The sequence below is a fragment of the Rhinolophus sinicus genome, chromosome 1, assembly GCF_057876585.1.
Source record: "Rhinolophus sinicus isolate RSI-liver-muscle chromosome 1, RSI-T2T, whole genome shotgun sequence".
In the NCBI taxonomy this organism is placed as follows: domain Eukaryota; kingdom Metazoa; phylum Chordata; class Mammalia; order Chiroptera; family Rhinolophidae; genus Rhinolophus; species Rhinolophus sinicus.
Window position 1 is genome coordinate 14043919 of NC_142501.1, and position 25277 is coordinate 14069195.

Below are 25277 nucleotides of genomic sequence, written 5' to 3' on the forward strand. Positions count from 1 at the left end.
CTGTGTGACCTACAGATTGTTGTTGGTCCCCGTATTAACCAGTGTTCTCTAAGGAAATGTACCAATAGGGTGTGTGTGTGTGTGTGTGTGTGTGTGTGAAGAGATTTGTTATAAATAATTGGCTCACTTGGTTATGCAGATGGTCAGGTCTCACGGTCTGTAGGCTGAGTTGACAAGCTGGAGACCCAAAGACCCAGGGGAGCTGATGGTTTAGTTCCAGTCTGAAGGCCGGCAGACTCAAGATCCAGGAAGAGCCCGTGTTTCAGTTTAAGGACGAAGGCAGGGAAAAAAGAAACTAATGTCCCAGTTCGAAGGTTGTCAGACAGGAGTAATTCTCTCTTATTTGGGTCAGGGTCAGCCTTTTTGTTCTGTTCATGCCTTCAACTGATTGGTTGAGGCCCACCCACATTAGGGAGGGCAATCTGCTTTACCCAGTCTACTGAGTCAAATGTTACTCTCACCCAGAAACACCCAGAACAATATTTGACCACACATCTGGACACCCCATGGCCCAGTCCAATTGACACATAAATTGAACCATCACAGTCCTCAAACTGTTATTGAGTTACAACAAAATGAGTATGGAAATTGAGAGTAGACATTTAGAATCTTCTAGAGCAATTGGACATGCGTCAAGCATGTGATCAGTAAATTTGCTTTTGATGAGCAACGTATAGATGAATTTGTTGAATTCAAGTGAAAAATTGCAAGGCGATGTACTTGACATGTGTATTAAGGTCAACTTTTTAACCATGATGGATTTGGGCGGGGGGCGCAACTTTCTTCACCACGGTTTATTTGAGAAATACTGGCATAGGCATAGTTGTTTTCACAGGCCAAAAATCCCGTGTGATGGGCTTTATAATGGCGATCTGTGCACAGAGCAGGGAAGTGTTCCTGGGAGAGACCAGAGCCCGTAAGATGTCACAGAGAAATACAGAACACATCTGGGGGCCGGCCTTTTGCTGCCCTAACTCTCCCCGCTCCCTACCTTCCCCCTCCCCCCCACTCCCAGTAGGCTAGGAGAAGGCGGAACAAAGAGGTCTGGAACCAGAGAGATGAGTAGTCCAGGAACAAAGGTGAGAGTTAGGATGAATAAAAGTGGCATGAGCTGTAAACATGACAGAGCAACAGGCCCCACTTGTATCAACTTCTGTCCCTGCGGCATTGGGGTCACTCAGCCAGGTGAGACGCAGGGCCCAGCTGTACAGTGGGCGTGGAAAGTTAGGGCTAAGAGGGGCCTGAAGCACATCATCACCACCGCCTTTCAGAAGCGGGAACTGGCTGAGGAAGAAGAAGGGGCCAGCTCAAGATCAGGTACCTTTAAAACAAACACACAAACCAGAAATTAGGATTCCACCATGTATGGAGCATTTCTTAGGAGCCAGGTATGGGGCACAGCACAAGTGTTGTCTTTTCCAACATGGGTTCCTCTCTTTGAGGCCTGGCATTTACTATTTTGTGTGTCTTCATGAGTGACAAATCTACAGAGTTTTAAAGTGCAGACAACCCCTGGAAGTCTTTGAGAGCTAAGTTTGGTGAAAACCATTTGGGCTCTAAGAAGGGCAGAAAAGGATACGGGATAGCATTTCCCCTCCAGGACCCCTGGAAGTATGATTGCATACTTATGCCTTTATTTATAAGCACATAAGCAAAGACTTATGATTTACTTCTCTCACCAACATGTAAAATGTGGGGCTTTCTGGAGAGGAGCTGGGGAGGTGCTCGGGCCACCGTGGGAAGCCTGCCTCCGCCTCCATTTTCCCCTTGGATGAACTTGGACCTGCCTAAGGCTAAAAGCAAGACGGTTCAGAGGCCACATTTCAAAGGAAGCCAAAGTTTTTTGGCCACTTGCACCCACAGACCACTCATAGAATAGACCGGTGTTTAGAAAACTTTTTAACATCAACAACTCATGTTAGCTATAATATCACCCAGCCCCACTGGAAAGTGGTTTAGAGGAATTTCCTTAGTCTGAGTGCTTCCCAGGGAGACAGTGCTCAGTGCTTTGCATTTTGGTTTCTTTCTTAAGCCTCCCATCACTCTTGACCCCTTACACAGCAGGCTGTTCCCATTTCACAGAAAGGAAACCTGAAGCTCAGGGTATGTAAGTAAGTCCTCTGAGGAACAAACTTAGAGGTCCTGTTTGTTGTTAATTTTCCAGATATTCTGGGATCCCGTTGGTGGGCTTCCAGAGTTTCCTGGGCTCCTATCCAATTGTTCCAAAATCCATTCATGAGAAAGAAGGGTCCCCGGGACCCCAGAGCACCTGTATCTCTAACTCACCTTGATTCTAATCCCACTGCACCATAATGGGAACACAGATTAAGCTTGCAGAGCCTCAGTTTCCTCATCCGTATAGGAACACCGAATGCCACCTGCTTGTGCTGTGAAAACCTAGGACCTCCGCAGCGTGAAGCCCCCAGCACGGCACAGGTACACGACAGGTGCTACACAAAGCACGACTCTGCCAACTGCCGGGGCTACATGCTCATCTTTTCCCATCCCATGCTCATAGATTGATGCCAGTTGAGGAAACACAATTGCTGTTAGCTGCTTGTTCTTTTTCATTCTCGGTGGAACTGATTTGATTTGACCAAACAGGGAGACTGGTTTCAACAGCCTGGGTGGGTGTGGGGACAGAGCCAGGAGTGCAGTTTCCAGGCTCTGGGCCTCACGTGGAAAGGTGCTGGCTTGGGTAGTAGATGGCCATCAGCTGTGGCTAGTTGGCCGTACACTGTAACCAGTGAGCCATTGGCCACTAATATAACTGCTGTAGCTACGCTAGCAGAAAATGGGGGCTGGCAAGAAGATGGTTGGCTGAGCTAGCAAGTGTGGATTGCGAGAGGCAGATGCTGCCAGCGAGAATATAGTGGTATGACTCCCCCATCTATGGCTCCGTGGGTGTTCCTTTTTGGCCTCACCATATCCTGCGTTCTTATGTGGGGAGCGGGACCAGAGACCCCGCCTGACACCTTGCATGACAGTTGGGCTTGTAATTGGCTAGCTTAGTGACAGTGCACTAATCAACCTGTGTGATTTCACGTCCCTACACACTCGGCTTGGCCTTTGATCTGTCGTCCTGGGCAGTAGAATTCAGTGAGTCATATTTGCTGCATTGATAGGAGAGGACCAGGAGCTCGGGAGTTTAACCCTGAGGTGAGATTAAGAGGGGAAAAAAGGAGTCGTGTTTGCGAAGGGCCCAGAGACACATCAAAAAGCCCTGGGCAGTGGCGGTGCAGAACGCAGCATGGGGGAAACCTGCAGGGTGTAAGTCACCACGTTCTTTCATCCTCAAGTTTTGTGAGTCACACACTCTCTGGGACAGTTTGGAAGCTCAGTGGGATCTGAGCAGGAAGGAGAAAAACTCCAAGTACGAAAAAAGAGGAGTGTTTTTTGGCAGGCGGCTGAGAGGGCAATTTGCAGGAGATGTAATTTTTTTTCTTCATAGTCTCTGAGGCAGCCGCTAGGTAGTGGGGTAGCTGAAGCTGGGATTTCTGTAGCGTAGGAAAAGAGGGACAATAGCTTTTGGTGTGTCTTCTGTCGCTGGGGCTCCTCCACAGTAAGCATGCATCGAGCGCCTAGCGCACACAGGTAGTATGCTACGTCAGCACCCTGGGGAGATGGGGGTTTTGCATTAGTAATTTTTTTTTTAATTCGTGATGCTCCATATAGGCTATTACGAAACTGCATTTAAATAGAAAGTATATAGGCTTGGGCATAAGAAAGACCTGGGCACAAGAATTCTGACACCACTGCATTCTGTTGTGTGACCTTGGGAGATCTTGTCACCCGCTCCGTGTATGCTCGTTCAATGGAGTGTTGCGGGCACTCAGTTTAATGGTAACTGCTTTTCTGGGGAAACTTGGAGACTGATGGCCCTCTGACTTTCTTCTTCCTTGTTGCCCTTAATTATTTTACTCTTGGCATAGACACGTGCAGCCCCCCTTCCAGCATTTATCAGATATTATGACATGTTACCACAACGACGAGTTAGACCCAGGCTTTGTTCTTAGTGAACTCCCAATCTTCATAGGAAACATGTGATGAAACAATTTACCAAATACAGTACGACAGGTACGTGGTTGTTTGAGGGTTTTTTTTTAGCACTTATGTGTTAAAATACTCTTGGAATATGCTGAAGGATATTCTGTTGGAATTTGAAGGCTTCCCCGGGGAGGCGGCACTTCTGAAACAGTTTGGAAGGCTGAATAGGAGTTCTCGTGGGAAGAACTGAATAAACTTAGTCATTATTAATATTTCCTTTTGCTCTTTTCCGCTTCCTCCGACTGCTTTCCCCTCCCTTCTCCTTCCCGTCTTCCTCCTGCCCCACCTCCTCCTGCTCCTCCTCGTCCTTTTCCTTCCCTTCATCTCCATAATGCTTTTGATAACAAGAATATATCTAGTCGCATGCCAAGTAGGGAAGAGAAGACAGTGCATTTAATTAGGAAAAATTATATTATAATTGTCTTCTCTAAACAGCATGTGAGTTTTTATCACCGTAATAAGTCATTCTGTTCGCAGCTTTGCTCCCAGTTCAGTCTGGATGCATTTATTTGTAATTCACTTTCCATCTGCTTTCCTTTGTACATAGGATTGTGAAAGGAACCTGTCTATGTATGTCGCAGGGATGTCAGGGTACTGGAGGGGCTGAGGTGTGTTTCATTCCTGGTTAACTCTTTCCTGGTCTTTCCATACCCTCAGATGGGAAGCCAGTGTCTCTGTCTCCGCTGGAATCCCAGCCGCACAGTCCCCGGTACACGGCCTCCAGTCAGCGGGAGCGGGAGAGCCTGGAGGTGCGTGTACGCGAGGTGGAGGAGGAGAACCGTGCCCTCCGCAGGCAGCTCAGCCTGGCCCAAGGCCGGGCCCCAGGCCATCGCCGGGGCAACCACTCGAAGACCTACTCCATGGAGGAGGGTACTGGGGACAGCGAGAACCTTCGCGCCGGCATCGTGGCGGGCAACAGCTCCGAGTGTGGACAGCAGCCGGTTGTGGAAAAGTGTGAGGTAAAGAGTACCTGTTGCCCAACTGCCCCCACCCCTTGCCAGTACCGCCTGGAAGCCCTGCCAGGTGCCTAGAAAAAGCTTGCATTCCTGATTCAGGCCTGGGTGTGAATCTGAGGGGGCCGCTGATTTTGCTGTATGGCCTGAGTAATCGTTTAGCCTCTCCGAGCCTCGGTTTTGCCATCTAAAAAATGGGGATAAGAAGGCCTACATCATAGAGATACTGAGAGGAGCCAACAGATGCAACGTACTGCTTGTTCCTTTTGTGGTTCATTTGGACACGCTCAGGGTTTCCACGCCTCAGGGTCACCCTGGGGAGCCCTGTTTCTTTAACTACAGAGTGAGTGTGGCACCTGGAGTTGTGGCCCCGTTGGGCAGTTCCCTTGGGCCACATTCTCACTTTATGAACAACTTCTGAAATTCAGAACCAGGGACTTGTTGCTTATCTAAGGCAGTGATTTGAACTTTTATGACTTAATATCGCCCCCTCCCCCTTGTAGAGTATGCTTTATTTTTTTAGTAATTCCTTAGACATCTGGAAAACTTACCAACCCCCTCTTCCCATAGCCCCTCACGCCTCTCAGCAGTGCTCATGTGTGTACTGAACACACACACACACACACACACACACACTCACACACACTCATTTCCTGCTTCTTCCAGTTCCCATGGACAGGAATGACAGCATCCCTGTTAAAACCAAGGCCTTTTGAGACACACAAGCCTGAGTTCATGGCCCAGCTTTGGTGGGTTCTACTGCGAGTGCTTGAGCGAATTACCTAACCTCTTGGACCTTCAGATGTCTCACCAGTAACCTTGAGAAAATACTACCTGCTTTGCAGAATAATTGTGCGAATTCAATGGGATGGCCATATAAAGCCACAAATAGTACCTGATACATAGTATGTTTTCAAATAAGGGCAACTTTTATTATTTTTAGTTAGATACAGGTATTACCTGCGGTTGATTTCATTTCCTGGCCACATACTCAGAATGTCAGACTTCAAACTCCCTGAAGAGAAGACACTTTGCAAACTGCAATCTGCTCTTTACATGAGTGAGATTCTTACTAATACTGGTGGTATACTGCCTGTCACAAGGTAACATGGGTAGGGCTTGTTGAGTGATGTAGACTCAATTCTATGGAAGGTCAGTGGCAAGTGAGGAGTAGGGTTTCTCATGGTTTCTCAAACCTGGTTGAAGTGTGGAGTGGTGGAGAGGTTGGAGAAAGGTAGATGGAGGACATCCATTCAGGAATGTACGTGTGAGTAGGAAAAATATGTAGCAAAGCATTGTCAGAGCAGGAAAGCATTCAGGACATGGTGAGTTGGTTAGTTAGGCAAGCGCAGGGAACCTGGGCAGCAAGTGGTTGCACTGAAGTTTCATTCATTCATTCATTCATTCATTCATTCATTCATTCAACAAATACTTAGTGGGCCTGTGTTATGTGTCTCACACTGTTCTCTGTGCTGGGAAATGGGACTGAACGAAGCAGAGACTGACTCCCTTTCTTCTGGTGCTTGTATTCTGAGGTGGGAATTGGAGGAAGCAATGACAAACAAATAGAGAAGTGCAAATATCAGGTGTTCAGGGCTGCGTGTTTATTCAGCCCTGACTACAAGCCAGGCCTAATCTCCTTTAATCTTCCATAACCACTGACAGTGGCCTAGGTTGTTAAACATCTCTATTTTACATCTTTAAAAATGGGGGCTCAGCCATGTTAACAGATTCCCTTGGTCTAGGCTCGTCTGGGGAGAACTCTAATTTGGGGGGCTTCTATCTTTGCCTCGATAAAGGTTTGATTTCGTGCAGATTCTCTGCTCTCAGGTTAGGGTCATGGTGTCAGTTTGGGTGAGTGATGGAACCCTGCTGACTAGGTGGGAAGGCCCAGAGGGAGAATTTCTTTTTCCTTGAGTGTATTTACATGGTTATGACTCAGGCCTACTTAAAGAACGGACGAAGAATTGATGTGAAAAATAGGAAAGGAAGAGTTACAGGGATTAAATGGCTTTGCATCTTAGTTCTCTTTATGTTCAATAAATCTGGAGGCCTTTTAGTGTAGGGGTATCAGTGTTGGGGATGCAGGTTTCCTTTATCTTTCACACAGTCTCCTTAACTGATATTCTCAAGGTCATCTCACCGTCCATGGTGACTGGACGGTGAGATGACAGAGCTTCAGTCACGTCATTCACATGACAGTTGGCTGGAAAGAAACAGCATGAAGGTGGGGTTTCTCACCTTCCTTGAAGGACATGTCTTATACAGTTCACAGTCAGTTTCTTTTAGGACCCCATGGCAGCACTTTGTTGCAAGACTACCTCAACTGCCAGATAGCTGCAAGGGAGCCTGGAAAAGATAGATTTTATTCAAGGAAGCCAGGTTCTCCACTAACATGGTGGAGTTCTGCTACTGGAGAGAACAGATAATACAATTGCAGTGAACATTCTGTGTCTGGATGATTGCCACACTTGGTGGTCCATTAGAATTACATATCAAAAATGCATAACCATGGGACCTACTAATTGAGAATCTCTGGGAATGGGTCCCAAGAATAAATATGAGTATTAAAAAAAGATCTAGCCAAGTGTTTCTGAGATCATGGAGACTGTTTGGAAACCACTGCTTGAATGTACATATAAGTAAAGAATGGGGTTCGCCTTATGCCTGAGCTCTTTGAAAGCTAATGTAGCAAAATAGGAATTCAGATCTTAAGGTGCCTGACTGTTACTATAACATATTTTTTAGTCTTTCAACTTGCACCTGAGAATTAGATTTCACTTGTTTTTCTCTTTCTCTTTATTAATTGATAATGTTACTTCTGAGACCCTTAAGTGATTGTTGGTAAAAAAAAATATATATCTGTGAAGAACTCCTGGTCCTCTTCAGATCTTCCATGAATGAATTTGAAAATCTTGATCTGCTGGCACCTACTTTGGGTGCACATTTACCTTGAGATGCTGGCTTCATACCCAGTAGCAGTATACTTCGTCTGTCTCCATCATTTGGTGTCTGGAAAGATTTTAGTAAAAAAGCCGTAGAGGCAGACAAGAAATGTCAGTCCATGGAGAGTCGAAACAGAAGCCTCCCTTCATCATGACACTCCATGGTTACAAGTGCTGGAGCCAGTCTTGACACAATGTCACTTGCAGGGCCTCGTAGCCAGGGATGTCACCCTCATCTCTTGTTGCCCTGAAACTTCTCAGGGGTATGACAAGGATTTCTGAAACCTCTTCTGTAATGATGCCCAGACTGTCAGCGGAGCTATCTGGTGACAGAAACAACGGGCCCTCGCCAGTCCTTGTGCCCTCTTATCATTTCCTAATTATGTGCTTTTCAAGTAGCTGCCCATCTTTTCGTTGCATCGCTGTTGTCAGGACACTGCTGCTTCCGGGAGGGGCTGGTTCTTGTGAGACAGGGAGCAGAACGATCCTCTGTGATCTCTCCTTGTGCCTTTGTGTGTATAGATATGTGTATTTTTCTTGCGTGTCTGGTTCTGGCCTACTTTGGGGGTCAGTGATGGTACAGCGGAGAAATCACTGGAATGGGAGTCGGAGTTCTGACCAGGAATCTTTGCTTTGCCACTCGCTCGTCAGGTGACCTCGGGCAATTCGGGTACTCCCTTGGGGTCGATTTCATCATTATAAAATGAGAGTATGTTTTTGCCAATGCAATAGGGAGGATCAAATAAGATAGCTGGTGGGAAACTAACTCTGTATGAGTGTCACATATACTTATTATGGATATTCCAGTTCCCTATTGGTGTCTAACAAGTCACCTAAAGCTTAGTGACGGAAAACACCAATCGTTTTATTAGCTCTCATAGTTTCTGTGGGTCAGGGGTTTGGGAAGACCTTAGCTGAGCGGTTCTGGTTTGGGGGCCCTCGTACAGTTGTCCTTAGTTTGTGGCTGGAGCTGGAACAGTGCAGGACTGGAGCAGTGGGGGCGGGCCCAGCATCTCTTTCCCTTTGTAGACTCATGGGATCTCTCTGCATGGCCAGTTGGGCTTCCTCTCAGCGTGGCATCTCCGGGGCAGTCGGCTGCTTCTCTGGCAGCTGACGGCTTTAAGTACAAGTAACCCTGCATGAGCAAGGCAGAATGGAAGTGCTTTTTATGACTTGGCCTCAGAAATCACATAGAGTCACCTCTGCTTTTACCGTAGTCTATTAGTTGAAACAGTTACTATAGCCCACCTAGTACCAAGGGGGTAGAAACACACACCCCATCCCTCAATGGGAGGAATGTCAAAGAATTTGTGGATATACTTTAAAATGGCAACAACTGATATTGTTACTATGGAAAGTCAGGTTGAATGGTACCCTGATGGTACCCACCTTTAAGGAAGTAGATTTTCCTTCTACTCCACACTTTGAACTTTACTTTTTAGCAGTAATTTAATAGTAATAAAAGTTAACATTAACTCAACCTTAAAAATATAGCAGACACTGTGCTAAAACTTACATAAAACATCTCATTTCTTCCTTACAACATACTTGCTTCCTTTTGCAGATTAGGAAACTACTAAACGTCAAATAATTATTGCAAAGTCACACTGCCAGGAAGAGTAGACCTCACATTTAAATCTAAGCAGTTTGCTTTGAATCACTGTGCTAAACGCCCTGTGAACTATGCTCCTGGGACCCACAGTCCCATCAGCTGCAGAGCCCAGTCCTTATCTGTACCTGGCAGGTACCTCACCGCAGAAGGCTTCAGGGTGACCAGTCATGATTGGGGGTCGTCATTCACCTTGGGGTCATAGCAACCCCATAAACATTATCATTTCTCAGTAGGTGTAAGCAAGGATGTGTCTATTCTTTTAAAAGAAGTTGGGTTGTTTTCAGTTGCCTTCCAGATTGTGGCGGAATTCGTTAGCTCTGTAGGGGTTTTTACCATTTTGCTTGAAGCATTATGTTTATAAAACTTGACACCTCTCACTTGCGTTTTCCGGGCCCCAACTAACCCCCAGCATTTTGAGCTATGTGATCTGTTTCCTTGTTTTTACTTCGTCTTCCAGGATTTTACATAACTCAGCAGTAGAGGAGGGGTTTGCCTGCAAGCTTCCCATACACCACGTTGCTATTGGAAGATACTCTTGCAGAATTTGGCCTCACATTTTGTTAACTTCATATGTCCTTTTTGGGGCTCCTTCAAGGATGCAGATCCACTAAAATATCTTCCCTAAATGTCAGGCTCGGAAATAGGGAATGTTGTAGATGGAAGGAGCCTGGTAAGATTTATTATACGCAGTGATTTTTCAGGGAACCCTGGCTCCCATTGTGGCATCTTAGGTGCCCTCTCCAAGGCTAAGTTATTTATTGCTTCATGATGAGAAGCATTTATTATCTCATGCAGCTTCTGGAAATCAGGAATCTGGGAGCAGCTTAGTTGGGGTTGTGGCTCTAGATCTCGTGTGAGGTTGTAGTTAGGGTATCTGTTGGTGCTACAGTCACCTATAGGCTGGGTTGGGGTTGGAAGGTCTGATTCCAAGGTGGCCACTGGCAGGGCTGAGGGCCTCAGTTCCTTAGGACTGCTTGAGTGTTCTTATAACATAGCAGCTAGCTCTCCCCAGAGTAAGTGTCCAGCAGAACAAGGCAGAAACCAGTCACTTTTTTTTTTTATTGGGGTGACAATTGTTAGTAAAATTACATAGATTTCAGGTGTACAATTCTGTATTACATCATCTATAAATCCCTTTGTGTGTTCACCCCCCAGAGTCAGTTCTCCTTCCATCACCACATATTTGATCCCCCTTACCCTCATCTCCCACCCCCCACCCCCCTTACCCTCTGGTAACCACTAAACTATTGTCTGTGTCTATGAGATTTTGTTTCTCATTTGTTTGTCTTGTTCTTTTGTTGTTTTTGGTTTATATCCCACATATCAGTGAAATCATATGGTTCTCTGCTTTGTCTGTCTGACTTATTTCGCTCAGCATTACTCTCTCAAGATCCATCCATGTTGTCACAAATGTTCCTATATCATCTTTTCTTCCCGCCGAATAGTATTCCATTGTGTATATATACCACAACTTCTTTATCCATTCATCTATTGAAGGACATTTTGGTTGTTTCCATGTCTTGGCCACCGTAAACAAAGCTACAATGAACATTGGAGCACACGTGTCTTTATGTATAAATGTTTTCAGATTTTTTGGGTAGATACCCAGGAGAGGGATTGCTGGGTCATATGGTAATTATATTTGTAATTTTTTGAGGAACCTCCACACTGCCTTCCATAACGGCTGCACCAGTCTGCATTCCCACCAACAGTGTATGAGGGTTCCTTTTTCTCCACAGCCTCTCCAACATTTGTTACTATTTGTCTTGTTGATGATAGCCATTCTGATTGGGGTAAGGTGATATCTCATTGTGGTTTTTATTTGCATTTCTCTGATGATTAGTGATGTTGAGCATTTTTTCATATGTCTATTTGCCATTTGTATGTCCTCTTTGGAGAAATGTCTCTTCAGATCCTCTGCCCATTTTTCAATTGGGTTGTTTGTTTTTTTGTTGTTGAGAGAAACCAGTCTCTTGTATGACCTGCCCTTGGACTTTATGTACCATTGCTTCTGCCAAGTTCATCAGCTCTGATGGTGTAGGAGAGTTTGCATGAGGGCGTGAATACCAGCTGGCAGAGATCTTTTGGGACCGTCTTGGTGGCGGCTTCCACACTGTGGTCGGAGAAGGGGCTCTGTGTCTGGCAGCCTCCTGTCGGTGCTTATTCCAGAACAGACCTGTGCTTATCCGGACCCCTTGATCTGCTTTATATATTGCACTGTCTCATAAAATTTATTTTGGAAAATGTGCCAACAGCAACCACCAGCAAGATGCAGCCTTCTCGATTTAAAGATGATGAAACTAAAGCAGAGAAAAATAAAGGGTCTCCTAATTTTGTGTAGTTGCTACCATGGCCCAGGTGATGGATTCTGGTGGCTTGTTTCCTTGTTCCTGTGTCTTCTGCCCTCTTGTATGTGAAGAGGAGAGAGGCAGCCACGTTTCGCAGAGCAGAGGGGCTGTGCAGCTCTGAAAGCTCTCCTTTCAACAATGAAGGAAAGATTATGCCAATTCTGACGTGAAGGGGAGTGGTATTGTGGGCAGAACGAAGGAACCTTATGTCTGACTTTTGGGAGTATTGAAGGCCTAACGCCTTGAGCGTAGAGCCTTACCATATTATAAACTCTCTTACAATAATATTAGTAGTGATTACTGACACACATTTACTACTTGCAGGACACCAGGCTCCATGCCCTTTACATGAATCTTCTCAGTTAATCTAACAACCCTGTAAGTTGACATACTTATTACCCCTTTTTTATAAATGAAGAAACTGAGGTCCCAACAGCTGGTATTACCGTGTTTCCACGAAAATAAAACCGGGTCTTATATAAAGGTTTGCTCCAAAAGACACATTAGGGCTTATGTTCAGGGGATGTCATCCAGAAAAAAATCACGCGAGGGCTTATTTTCCGGTTCAGTCTTACTTTCAGGGAAACACAGTATATCTTCAAAGATGGGGAGGAATTTGATAGATGGAGTGATGCACCAGGGTTCGTAAACTAAGGGCACGTTACAGAAATAAGAAAGCGTGCTGAGTCATCTAGCTTGATCAATGAACACCATGAAGACGGGGGCAGGGCTGTTGATGGTAATGATACAAATCACATTTACTCTCATTTATTGTGTGAGTATTAAGTTCCAGACACTGCACTTTCCATATGTTAGTTGGCTCAGGAAGTCATTTTAATCGTCCTAATTTTATAAATAGGAACGTTTAGGCTTAGCGAGGCCACATGGCTAAAAAGCGCAGGCCCAGGTTACAAATCTCATTTGTTCTTAATTGTGGTAAAGCAAAAGCATATGAAATGTACCCCCTTAGACATTTTCAAGTGTACCGTTCATGTTGTTGTGCAACAGATGACTAGAAATTTTGCATCTTGCAAAACTGCAACGTTGTATCCATTAAACTCTAACTCTCCATTGCCCCCTCCCCCAATCTCTGGCAAACACCCACGTTTCTGTTTCTATGAATTTACCTACTTTCGATACTTCATGTAAGTGGGATCCTACAGCCTTTGTTTTTTTGTGACTGGCGTACTTCACTTGGCATAATGTCCTCAAAGTTCATCCATGTTGTAGCGTGGGGACAGGATTTTCTTCCTTTTTAAGGCTGAATAATATTCCACCGTATGTGCAGACCACAGTTTGTTTACCCATTCATCTGACAATGGACACTGGGTTACTTCCACCTCTTGGCTCTTGTGAATAGTGCTGCTATGAATATGAGTGTGCAGATATCTCTTTGAAATCCTGCTTTCAGTTCTTTTGGATATATATATATATATATATATATATATATATATATATATATATATCTCCAGAAGTGGGATTGCGGGATCCTATGATACTTCCATTTTTAATTTTTCTAGGAAGCACCATCCTCTTTTTCCCATAGCGGCTACACGATTTTACCCTCCTAGGAACAGTGCACAAGGATTGCAACTTCTCCACTTCCTCGCCACAGGTTGTGAATCTCAATACATGTGGTACTGTGCTTCCTCCCCCGGAGAAGCTGACTGCCAACTACTGATCCCAAAGGATTTTGAAAGCATTACATCGTCTGGCCCTTTCTTACCTCCACCACGACCTCCCTGTCCCATATCACCTCATGCTTACTGTGCTTATGAAGCAGCTTCTCGTGTAGACTGTGAAGGCGTGCCCATGGGGCCAGCACCTGAGGATGCTGTGGGATTCATTGGATGTGGCCACCCCAAGAAGGCAAAGACCTCAAAGGGTGGATCTCCGCCACGAGGCAGTTCCTGCAGGTGTGAAAGCTCATGGCTACCTGCCGACAGCACTCCGAGCAACGCAGGCAACACGTACCTCGTCAGAGGGGCATTTGGGCCGCATGGCACCGTGTCCACCACTTTGAGATACTGCAGTGGCTTCCTGACTGTTCTCTCTGCTTCCTTCCTTGCTTCCCTGCCTCCACCCCTGCCTGCCACCCACTACACACAGAATGTGTTCTCAACTGGCATCTGACTTTTAAAATAAAAGTCAGATCATGCCGTTGCTCAGCTCTGAGCCCGCCCATGGTTTCTGTCCTCACAGAAAGGAAAAGGCAAGTTTGAACGAATGGTATCTCAGGGTTCTGTCCACTGCCTCATGTGCTCCGTCCGCCTGGATACCTTAAAGACCCGTTCCCTCATTGACTTCAGAGCTTTGCTGTAGTGTCACCTCTCAGTGATAGTGGCCCAGACAACCCCACTTTAAAAGCTTAGCCCTACGCTCATCCACCCCCACAAAGACCCTTTTCTGCCCCAGCTTAATTTTTCTTCCTAGACTTCTCATTATCCAGCATGCTATGTATTTTAATCAAATATACATCTGTTTGTCTGTTATCTGTGCCCCCCTCCTAGCATGTCAGCTCCCATGGTAGGGGCAAGGGTTTGATCTCGTTTGCTCACTGCTGTACCCCCAGCACCTACAACTGAGCTGGCACACAGTAGGCTCTCAGTCCACATTTGTAGAATGATTGAATGTGTGTTGACTTTTTGGGTCAGCCATCCAGAGGCCCTGTACGTCAGAGTGCAACACATGGCAGCTACCATGGGGCAATATCAGGCAGTATTTGGACAACCCACCTGCCTCAAACATGGGTCCACCCTACCAATTAAACTTCTGTTGACCCACCCCAAATCGGTCTCACAGTTCATACATTTTCCTTGAAACATTTGGGTTCCGGATTCCTCAGTTTATGATATTCTTCGTAACACAAGCAAATCAGTCCCAATCCAGGCTGGAGATATTCAGGATGGGGAATGCCGATAGGTCATTCGTCTCTTGTCCGTTTTTTGGAACTTGGCTCTGGAGGAGGCACTCGGGGCCACCCCTGGAGGTTTGGCCCATCCTGTGCTCACACGAGGCCCCATCACCCCTGCAATCCTACCTGCCCCTTGCAGAGCCCCTGATGACTTTGGCTTCCATTGTAGTCAGGTGGTGTCTCCTGTTTCCTGCAGGGTTGAAATAACTGTCTTTTGGGTCTGTGATTCAGTATTTATAGCAAATAGATAGAATTCGATCGGTGGTTTCCCAGGAGAGTAGAGGTGCCCTAGAGGCTTGTATGGTGATTTTAAATGTCGCATTAGCAATACATTTAAAAATTTTTTTTAATAGTTAAAGATGTGTTTTATTGAAGCAGGATAGTGTGGGTTTAAAGGCAGGGCTGAATTCAACCCCTTGGCCACCGACTCGCTGAGCCAGGCAAACTTGGCTGGTACTTAGCTGCTCTGTGTCTCACTTTCTTCATCTAGGTTTTTAGAAACTCCTGGATCTTAGGAAAGCTCTGTATAGAAATTCTGAATCCGTTCTTTTATAGAGGAATCACTGAGGATCAGAGAGGTTAAGTAACTTGCCCAAGGTCCCCCAGCCAGAGGCAGAGCTGGGGTCATCATCCAGCTCTCCGGATTTCCAGGGCGTCGTTCATTGCCCACCATGGAAGCCTGCATCCCCGGTTCTCTTTCCTTTGCTTTTTCCTCCCCCGGAAGACTCGTAAATTCCAAGGCCTGGGAGAGTGATAGTAGCTGGAAGATGAGTGCTGCCTTTACTTGTTTTACACAAGTGAAGGAGGACGAGGTGCTCTCCACAGGAGAGGTATTGGAAATAGATTCTGTGAACACCCCTCCTCGTACCCTCTCCCCATAATGGCAGCTAACATCTGTCGAGTTTTTACCAGAGACACTCCTTAAGTGCTGTAGATAGAGCTGTGGTTCTCAAAGTGTGGTCCCTGGACCCACAATACTAGTATTACCTGGATGCAGGAAATCCTGAGGCTCTCTCCCCAAACTCCTGAGTCAGGAGCTCTGGGTGAGGGGCCCAGCACTCCTTTAACAAGACCTCCAGGGATTCTGATGCATGTTCCAATTTGAGAACCACTTACTCCAGGTCCTCAACAACCCCTTGTGGGTAAAGAGCAGTGTGTCCCCATGACATAGATGAGGAATGTTTGTGCATGCAGTAAACGTGAGTAAGCGTCAGTTCAGGAGGTGCCCCTTCCTGCGCTCACTTGTCTGATCCTCACCCCAGCCCAACGGGGAGTCCATTTTTATTCCCATTTTACAGACGAGCCGGTGAGGCTCGACTGCTCCAAGGTCACGCAGCAGCTTAGCTTTCAAGTTGCGGCTCCAACCCAGATTCCTTTACTCTTGTGGGTTTTTTCCCACTAATTCATCCCTGCCTCTGTCCCCAGCTGTGCGCTTCTCCCAGCTGCCACATGGCAGTATCTGTCCTCTGGGAGGCCCTGTCTCCCCCCCACCACCCCCCACACATAGAAGTCTGCAGCTGCAGTCCAGAATCCGGGCTGCGCCTGACTTCACAGCACATTGGACGCTAGCGTTCAAATCAGTTCTCCCCCTTACTCCCACTCCCAGAGTCTTCCTGGTATGAGATGGTGTCCCTAAATTGTGCCCCCAGACAGAATGCCCCGAAGGGAACACCAGGCCTCGGGGTCACTGCTAGGGGTGTTGCTGGGGCAGCAGGGCTGGGCGGAGTGTTTACTTCTGTCGGGGCCATAGCTTCCTGCCATCCCCCAGTTTGGTCTGAATATCTTTTGGGACAATGATTATTCCCCCTGCCCCCCGCATTCATATATGGGACAACAGTCCCATGAGGATTATTCCTGGCACATCGGAGACTCGCTTGTCATGCCTGAATCCTTCCTGCAAGTCCTAAAACTAAAGGTCACTCACCCCAGCAGCGTCAGGGAGGAACCCTAGGTCACAGCTGTCGCACTTTCTTCACTCTTCATGAGCAGCTTGCAGGCATATGAGACGCGCAGAGGCCCATATTCAGGACTATAAAGAGTGAGCAGGAAATTGTATGGGCTTCCTTAGAAAGAGCCTTGCGGTCCGTGTGTCTTAGAACTTTGTCAGGCTCCTTAAACTGTATTAATACAATTTATACATTGTCAAGTTCGGCACATTGGTGCCCTCCTGCCTTGTTTCACTTTAGGGATAAGGGCGATATCTGTGAATGCTTCAAAGTCTTCTGGGCTCCCTTTCAGCCATCAGGACAAACGCGATGCTGAGGAAAGGCCCCCAGAATTGGTCAGGTCCTAGTGGGAAACAGAAGGCACACTCCAAAGAGGTGGAAAGGGTTTAATACAGGCCAAAGGCATGCGCAGGGTGCAGAGGAGCCAGCGAGGGATGGGACGCTCCCAGGAGGGAGTCATTAAAACCCCTGGGCCTGAGGGGTGGGAGTTGAGGGGCCTTATGGAAGCCAGCAAGAACTGGAAGTGTAGGACAGAGTCCCTGACAAGAATGGGGGGAGTGGGTCTTGACCTCTCCTTCCTCCTGCCCTCAAGGTGCCCCCTGGGGCCTCCTATTGACCAAACTCAACCAGAAAGCAGAAGTAATGGGAACCCAGAAATTCAGTCTATAAAGATCAGCCTCTCGGCACAGAGCATGTTGTAGAAGGTAGAGAGAGAATCCAGAGGAACAAATAAGAACATCATCCCCCATCCATCCAGGCTTTGTGGCCAGTAAGGCAAGCATGACATCCATAAAGCATAGGGAGGAAGGCTTGATGAGCAGGCAGTGGTCACAGTCTGATGTTAAGGCCCGTCCTTCCCTTTGATGGGGGGAGTGTCCAAGGCGCTGTGGACATCTGTAAGCCACCACATTCAGAAACTTGAAAACCTAGACTTCATAGCTTCAGAATCGAAAGTTACCATGGTGAGACCATTTCTGTTCTCCAAGGACCGTTCATCCCTGCCCCCTACGCTCCCCATTCCTACCCCCAACCCCTGCCCCCCTCCTGTCGTTCTCCTCTGTCCCCACAAAATTGTGGTCTGCCTGGAACTCTCCCAAAAGCATATTCACAACACTCCGATTTTCTGCTCTCCTGGGTAGCAGGCAGCACTCTACATGATGAATTTATTCATGGTGGCAGGTGTATTGGATGAAACGAAAGAGATTGGAAAATTATGTAAAATGTTTGAGAATGTGCATGCCTGTGCTTATGCTTAATGGGCCCATTTTTAAAAGTCCCTGAACCCTGACGCCAAGACAAAGTTTGATATCTCCAAGGCCTCGTGTTTAAATATTTGTGATTCCAAAGAGCCTGATTTAATGTGCTTTCCCCCCATTCTGGTCCCCTTCCTGGTTATGTCTCTCGCGTGCAGGCATTTTTTTCCTATTCATTTCCTGTTCTTCATGATTTAAATGGTGACAGTTCCATCCACATTACAGTCATTCATCCTGGATCTTTCGGAGACATCAGTTTACAGGTGGAGAAATGAACACATGCATAAATAAGACTGAGAGAACGTAACATTGGTTCTCCATGGGATCTGAGGTTTTCCCACCCCCCTTTCATCTCCCTACAAGCAGGGTTTCTGACGGCAGCAATTATGACCTTTCAGGCAGGATAATTCTTGGTTGTGGGGCTGCCCTGTGCTCTGTAGGATGTGGAGGACCATCTCTGGCCTCTACCCACTGGATGCCAGTGCCCTGCGCACCCCCAGAGGTGACAACCAAAAATGACTTCAGACACTGTCAAAATGTTGTGGGGGAGACAAGGGAGTCACTTACCCCCTGTTGAGAACCAGTGCCTCCAGCAGAGTGTTTTAAGATCCTGGGTATCAGAGCTTGTGGGTGAATTGGTCTGAAATAGGGATGGGACACAGGGGAATATTTTTAAAATCTTTTGCATGTTTCTGATGTACCAGCAGGCTTCAGAATCTGTTCAGAATTTGACCCCGACCTCTCTAAGCCTGTGTTTCCTCACGTATCCAGGCCGTCCTTCAGGATGTGTCTTATGACCTTTGTGTCACAACGAGTCATCTGACACTGGAACTTTCCCAGAGTCACTCTGGGTTAAAGGATGGAGCCAGGGTTCATTCATTCATGCCTGGGGCCCAAGCTTTTGACTACTTAGATGACCTGACCCGTCAGGTTCCCGTCAATTCTGCCAGGCTTCAGTTCTTTGAGTGTCATCCTAGCTGCGGCCCATAGGTGTGTATTGGTCCCTTTACTGTGTTACCCGGTTGACTCCATCCTGAGACACCTTGTGAAAAGCCATCCCTTCTCCATCTGAGATCCCTGATTGCCAGTTCATCCTTTCAGGGCGTGTTGCTTTCTTCTCTCTTGTTACCAGATGTCACGGTCTCCTAGCTTGGGGGCAGGGGACTCACTATTTGCCTATGTGAACCACCGCCGTATCTCTGGTCCCCAAAATGTAATTGAAAAGAGCCTTAATGGTTTCCAAATGATGATAGCTCCATAAACCAATTAAAAAGACCTTAATAAAACTGTCTGGAGTTATTTTGCATAGCTGCAGCCTGTGCCCTTTGTTTTCTAATGATCCCAACAAGAAATAAGGGCCTTTTTTCTTTTTCATGTGGTCGGAAGCGCCAGGAAGCCCGTCTTCCATCTGTCTAACTGCTCACCCTGTTGTTGTTTGCTTCCCAGACAATCCACGTTGCTATTGTCTGTGCCGGATATAACGCCAGCCGGGATGTCGTCACCTTGGTGAAGTCTGTCCTGTTCCACAGGTAAGCATGACTGCTGTCCTCGGCCGGTTTGTGCGTGTGACCACCTGCTGGCATTTCCGCGGGGAAGGGTTAAATCAGAGCACCTTTTCTTATCAGTCAAAAATTACATTTGGTGTCACCAAATGTAATTTCTGTTGAAATCTTGGGGAGATTATTGTGTTGGTGATGTTTAGCAGCAACATGTAAGTACTGTGTCACGATATGTAGAATTGCAGCTCTTAGGCCTGAAGAGACCTTCAAGGACACGCCAAGTTTGATGCCTCAGTTTCTTCATCGGCTTCCCTTACTGACAGGCATCAGACCTCTCTGCTCACACATCCCTGTCGACAGGTTGGGTTATGGGCTGCATTGTGTCCCCCCTAAACTTTGTCTCTTGGCATCCTAACCTCCAGTCCCTCAAAATGTGACTGAATTCGGAGATAGGGTCTTTAAAGAGGCGATTAAGTTACATGACGTCAGTAGTGGGGTCCCTAATCCAGATGACTGGTGTCCTTGTAAGGAGCGATTAGGACAGAGACTCACACAGAAGGGAGACCATGGGAAGACATACGGAGAAGATGGCCTTCTCTAAGCCAGGAGAAGAAGCTTCAGAACAAACCAGTCCTGCGGACACCTGGATCTTGGGCTTCCAGCCTCCAGAACTGTGAGAAATAAGTTTCTATTGCTTAAGTCCCCCAGTCTGTGGTATTTTCTGTCTGGTCTGTGGTATTTTGTTAGGTAGCCCCAGCAAACTACAGCAAGTTGCTTACTCTATTCCAATGCAGCTGGCCTGCCGCTGGGTGTTTTTCACCATTAGGAACGCCTGCCTTATATGAAACTGAATTTTCCTAACTTGTAGGTGATATCCGTGGGCCCTAGTGGATCCCCATGGAAACAGTCATACAAAGTATAGATTCCTCTTCCACCTGGAAGTGATACTGCCTGTCCCACATCATTGTTTTTCCCTGTTCGATTCCTGCTGTTTGCTTCTACTTTTTCGTGGACTTTTCGTCCATTGCCATCACTATTTTGATTGATATGTTGGCATAGTTAGGGGATATCCAGAATTGAATCTCCAGTTCCGGCCAGTGTCCTTGGCCCTGTTCTGGATAAAAAATGCAAGTTGACAGTGATACAGGCTTATCTTTATCCATTCTCGATACATAAGACTCTCTTGTGGCTCGGGGGGATGAGCGTGGTTGTCCTGACACTGGGGGCTAAATGGACCATCTGTCTTCTCATTGACTTTCTTACTAAGAGTTTGCATGAAGCTTATGCAAAGCTGTAGCCAACAGTATGGAAATGGATCAGATGACCAAGTCAGGATCCAGAAGGTTCTCAGCAGTAGGAACAGTCATGAAAAGCTCCAGTTTCAACTGAACAGAGATCAGTGTAAAGTTGGATACCCGAATCCAGTTCTTAGTGGCATCAACAGAGATGGCAGAAATGGTGGACACCCAGGACCTACCAACCCTGCAAGAAATGGGGATTCATCTTTGGTTGAGTCCCCCGACCAACCCATCTACTAGCAGTGCCTCAACGCTTTTTCTGGAACATGTTTTTCAAATCCACCCTTTCCTCTCCATCTCCACTGTGACTGGTGTGTCATAGTTTCTCACCTGCACTTTTCCTTCCCGTCTCCCCAGATTTATCCTCTGGAATGCCAAAATTACATTTTGGACAGGCAAATCTGATTTCTTAAAACCTTTCATTGGCTTCTTGTTGAGGGGAGAGAATTGAATCTCTTTCCCATCTGGGGCCCAGTGTCATTTTCAGCAGTGTTTTCTCTCCCCTTACTTGCGGATACTTCATGCTCCGGCAAAACTGACCTGCTTGTAGCCCCCCCTCTCCAAGGTGTACCCTGCATGCTGTTTATCGTCATGCTGCTCTATCTGCCCTCTTCTGCCCTCTCTCCTCCTCTTCCCACTCCAGTTGGGCAAACTCCTCTTATCCTTTAAGACTTTGCATAGGCAGCATTTCTGACAGGAAGCCCACCTGTTCCTATCTGTCTGGGTTGGGGCTCCACTTCTACCAGCCTGTAATACCCTGTGCGTCTTTCTATCATTAGATTTATTGCAGTGTATTTTCTTTATATCTATGTTATGTTTTCTGAGGTAGAATTTGGGACTTTGGGGAACAGAAACCTTGCCTTATTTTTCTGTGGTCCCAGTTTCTTAGCAGAATGCTTACTTAACATGCATTATGTATTATGCATTATGTATCTATGCATAGATGTTTACTTGTTTAACACATGACTCTGGGGGACTTCATTAATCAATAACCTAAAGATATACTTAATCAACTAGTTAACCTGGCTCAGACCTAGTTCCCTTTCACATTCATCCCACTATGTTGCTGAATGACCTTCAGCAGGTCATTTTAACTATTTAGACTTTCGTTAGTTCTTATATCTGTTAGTTTTTGCTGCAAACGAATTCACCCCACAACTTATGTCATTGAAAATAACACTTATTTATTAGCTTGGCTATTTGTACTGCATCCTCCTGGGTGGTTCTTTTGCTGCGTCCCCTTGTGTGCCTGCAGTCAGCTAGTGGGTTAGCAAAACATCAGATCCACTGCCCCCCTGGTGTGGGGAAGGGGATTGAGAGAAGTGAGCAACCAATAATCCCAATACTATCAGGGATGGAGGCTCTTAGTTCCTCCTCAGAGCTCTGTCCAGTTGGCTTCTGATTGCAGTTCCACATCTCCAGAGGAAGTGGCAATGCCAAATAAAGAGTGGCCACATCTTCTGACTTGAGAGAAGACGCCCTTTTCACAGCACCATACGTCCTGTGCAGTTTCTGAGACTCCCTGTGGTCCTGCAGCCTTCAACTGGCAATAGAAACCAGGCATTTCATAGGCTAAGCATGGAATTAGATGAGTGGGACCCTCTCCAATTGAAAAAAAAAAAAAGCCCACTTTTTAGAGAAGAGTATTTGCGTGATTACAGACGATCAATTACCCTATTTCTCCATTATGGAAAATTTTATGGTCATAAAAACTTCTGGTGTCGTTGTTGGGTGTAAATATTATTGCTGTTGGTTTAGCTACAAATCAAATAATTCCAATAGTTGCTGAAAATGTACGAATCCTGTTGAGTATAAACTTTTACTCCTACAGTGACGGTGCCCCACAAAGATGCTAAATTTAAAAATAGCAGCAGCTTTATCATTAGCCGATGATGGCTTGCCCCACTTGCATGGAGGCATAGGGATTTGGGAAGAAAGCACATTCTTCCTCCGTGTTATGAAAAGTCTGCACCCCCCATCAGTGACTGCTTGGTCTTTTTGGACCAAATAACCACTTACGTTTCTCCCATCCATGAAACTCTACAAATGAAAATGATTCTGTGAATTGATAGGCTGGTGATAATGAGTTTAGATGTCAAGATAACAGGACTGGTGAAGGATTTTCAGCTCAGAAAGTCCAGCTATAAATGGCTTCATTGCTTCCAAAGCACATTATGGGGATAAGCTAACACATGATTATAAAATACTTTGACAAATGAAGTACCTTCCTAATGTTAATAGTAATGTAATAGAGGTACAAGATGCTTCTTTTGGCTTTCACTATGAATTACAGTAATTAGATTTATTTTCAAGACAAGGTTTTCAGCAAATGTTCATTTAAGGCTTGCTTTGTTACATGAAATCAATTTTACTTCTGCAGTATGCCGGTGACAGTGGGCACACTATATTTTGAAAGATCGTGAAAGAGTGATACAGACACTCATGTACTCCGATGCCCGCACTGAAAATTGCTATGACCTTTTGGAAAGAAATGTCATAATATTATGCCCAAGGCCATGACCCTATATGATTACATGATGGGCTCGGTCTTAAAAAGATAATCCTAACTACAGAACGGCTTTGGTGAAATATTACTGAAAATCATAAAAATTTAAATAACACTTAAAAACAATAAGACTAAATAAATGGAGCATCTCTCACAGTCAACCATGTCTTTGCTTGACTTTTAAAAAGTATGTAGACAAATGATATTTTATGATACAAAATAAGTGACAACAATTCAAAAACATATGCATAATGTCATTCCACTATATAAACACATACATGCAAGCATTGCGTGCGTATAGCTACACATGTAGTGAAAATACAGGGGGATGAAAGACTAGCAGAAAATACATTCAAAATGAAATTTTTGCCTGTTGTGGTTGACGATGATCTTGTTTTTGTTTTCTCTTTACACCTATTTTTGGTCATCTCATTATGCAGCCTATATGGTGAAGGAAAAAGTGGATGAGAAAAAATAAATACAAACTATATGTGAGCGAAGGCTTATCTGATAGAAGACAGCACAATATGTGTCTTTGTCGCCTAGATGGAAAGATGTTTAAGGAAAATTTGGAGAATACCCGCAATTCCAATCCCAACTACAAATAAAGTGGGAAATAGATTTGTTCGTCCAGGAAACTGAGCTTTTAGTGAGCAGAGAAAGAAAATATTTATTTAGTAACTTAAGTGTTTACCTCCTGGGCAGGAAGGTGGGCCAGCTTGTAAAAATGTAATATTTGTTTTCTAGAATGATTTACTTACTCTCACACTCTCCAGCCGTGTTGGCAGGAAGAAGCTGGATGATTTCCCTCACTTTGCATATCAAGTAGCTGGGTTGCTTTTGTTTCTAACTTCACTTGTGACCCTGAAGACCATGGAGGATAAAACAGCATATTTGTGACTGGTAGCTGCCTGTAATTGTCTTATTGCTTATTCAGGCTTAAACTTATTATAGAAGCAGTTTCCAGATTGTGAAGGGAGGAACTTAGGAGGTGAATTAAAGACTCTAGGATATGTATTAGGTTATGATTCGATCTTGCCACCTATGAGCTGGGTGAACCCAGCCCAGCACTGTATCTTTTGGAGCTTTGACTTGCTCCCCAACCTGTCATAGAGCCCTGTTTAGAATATCAAAAGCCATGATCTATGTGAAACATGTATGCATTTTATTTATTTAACAAATAGGAATGGAGTTCTCACTCTGCATGGGGCTCTGTTCTGAGCGTTTTTCAGATATTGCCGTGTTTCCTGCTCATGTGCCATCTTGAGGTGGGTGCTGTAATTATCCCCATTTTACAGATGATGCCACTGAGGATCAAGACGTTCAGTCAAGGCCGAAGGTCACATAGAGACGATGGACAGGGCGGGGTTTGAACCTGGTCCACCTAACTTCAGAGTCTGAGCTCTTAACCAGAAAAAAAAGTTACCATTTTGAGTATCGTTATTCTTTTCTTTTTGGTCATCATTTGGGGCGACCATGTTGACAGTGGTATCATTGTGAGTCTCCATCATTATCTTCATCCTCCCAGGTATGTATTTTGGGGTGCTGAGTATAAAATAAACAGAGGTTTTCAAGGCCTGAATATTAGTATTCCAGTAAGACTTAAGAAGATAGCATGGAAAAACAAAACAAAATGGTAACCAGAAGAGAGGGTGCGTATGTTAATTAACTTGACTATGGTGACTGTTTCATAACTGTACACACATGAAAACGTCACCTGGAATGTTTATGATATATTTAACGTTCACATTAAATAAGTACAATATTTGTCAGTTATACCTCAGTAAAGCTGAAAAAAAGAAAATATGGACAGGTCATATCTTTGAACAGGTGAGAGAGCTATTCTATTTAGTCATGTACGTATGTGTGAAACCAAAGAGGACTAATTTCTGTAGGTCAGATGCTAAGCGTCACACAGGCCGTTGTATTTTACCTTTATGTGAACCTGGCACGGTA

At 45.5% G+C, this 25277-nt stretch overlaps 1 protein-coding gene across 4 annotated transcripts in view; it reads left to right on the forward strand.

The window, feature by feature from the left end:
- LARGE1 (LARGE xylosyl- and glucuronyltransferase 1) overlaps positions 1-25277 on the forward strand; it is a 489591-nt gene that overhangs the window by 214326 nt on the left and 249988 nt on the right. For all 4 annotated transcript variants that reach the window (XM_019728420.3, XM_019728419.3, XM_019728416.3 and 1 more), the window contains exons 3-4: positions 4705-5006; positions 19465-19547. In XM_019728420.3, the coding sequence (XP_019583979.1) occupies positions 4705-5006; positions 19465-19547 (385 nt within the window). The remainder of the gene's footprint in view (positions 1-4704; positions 5007-19464; positions 19548-25277) is intronic.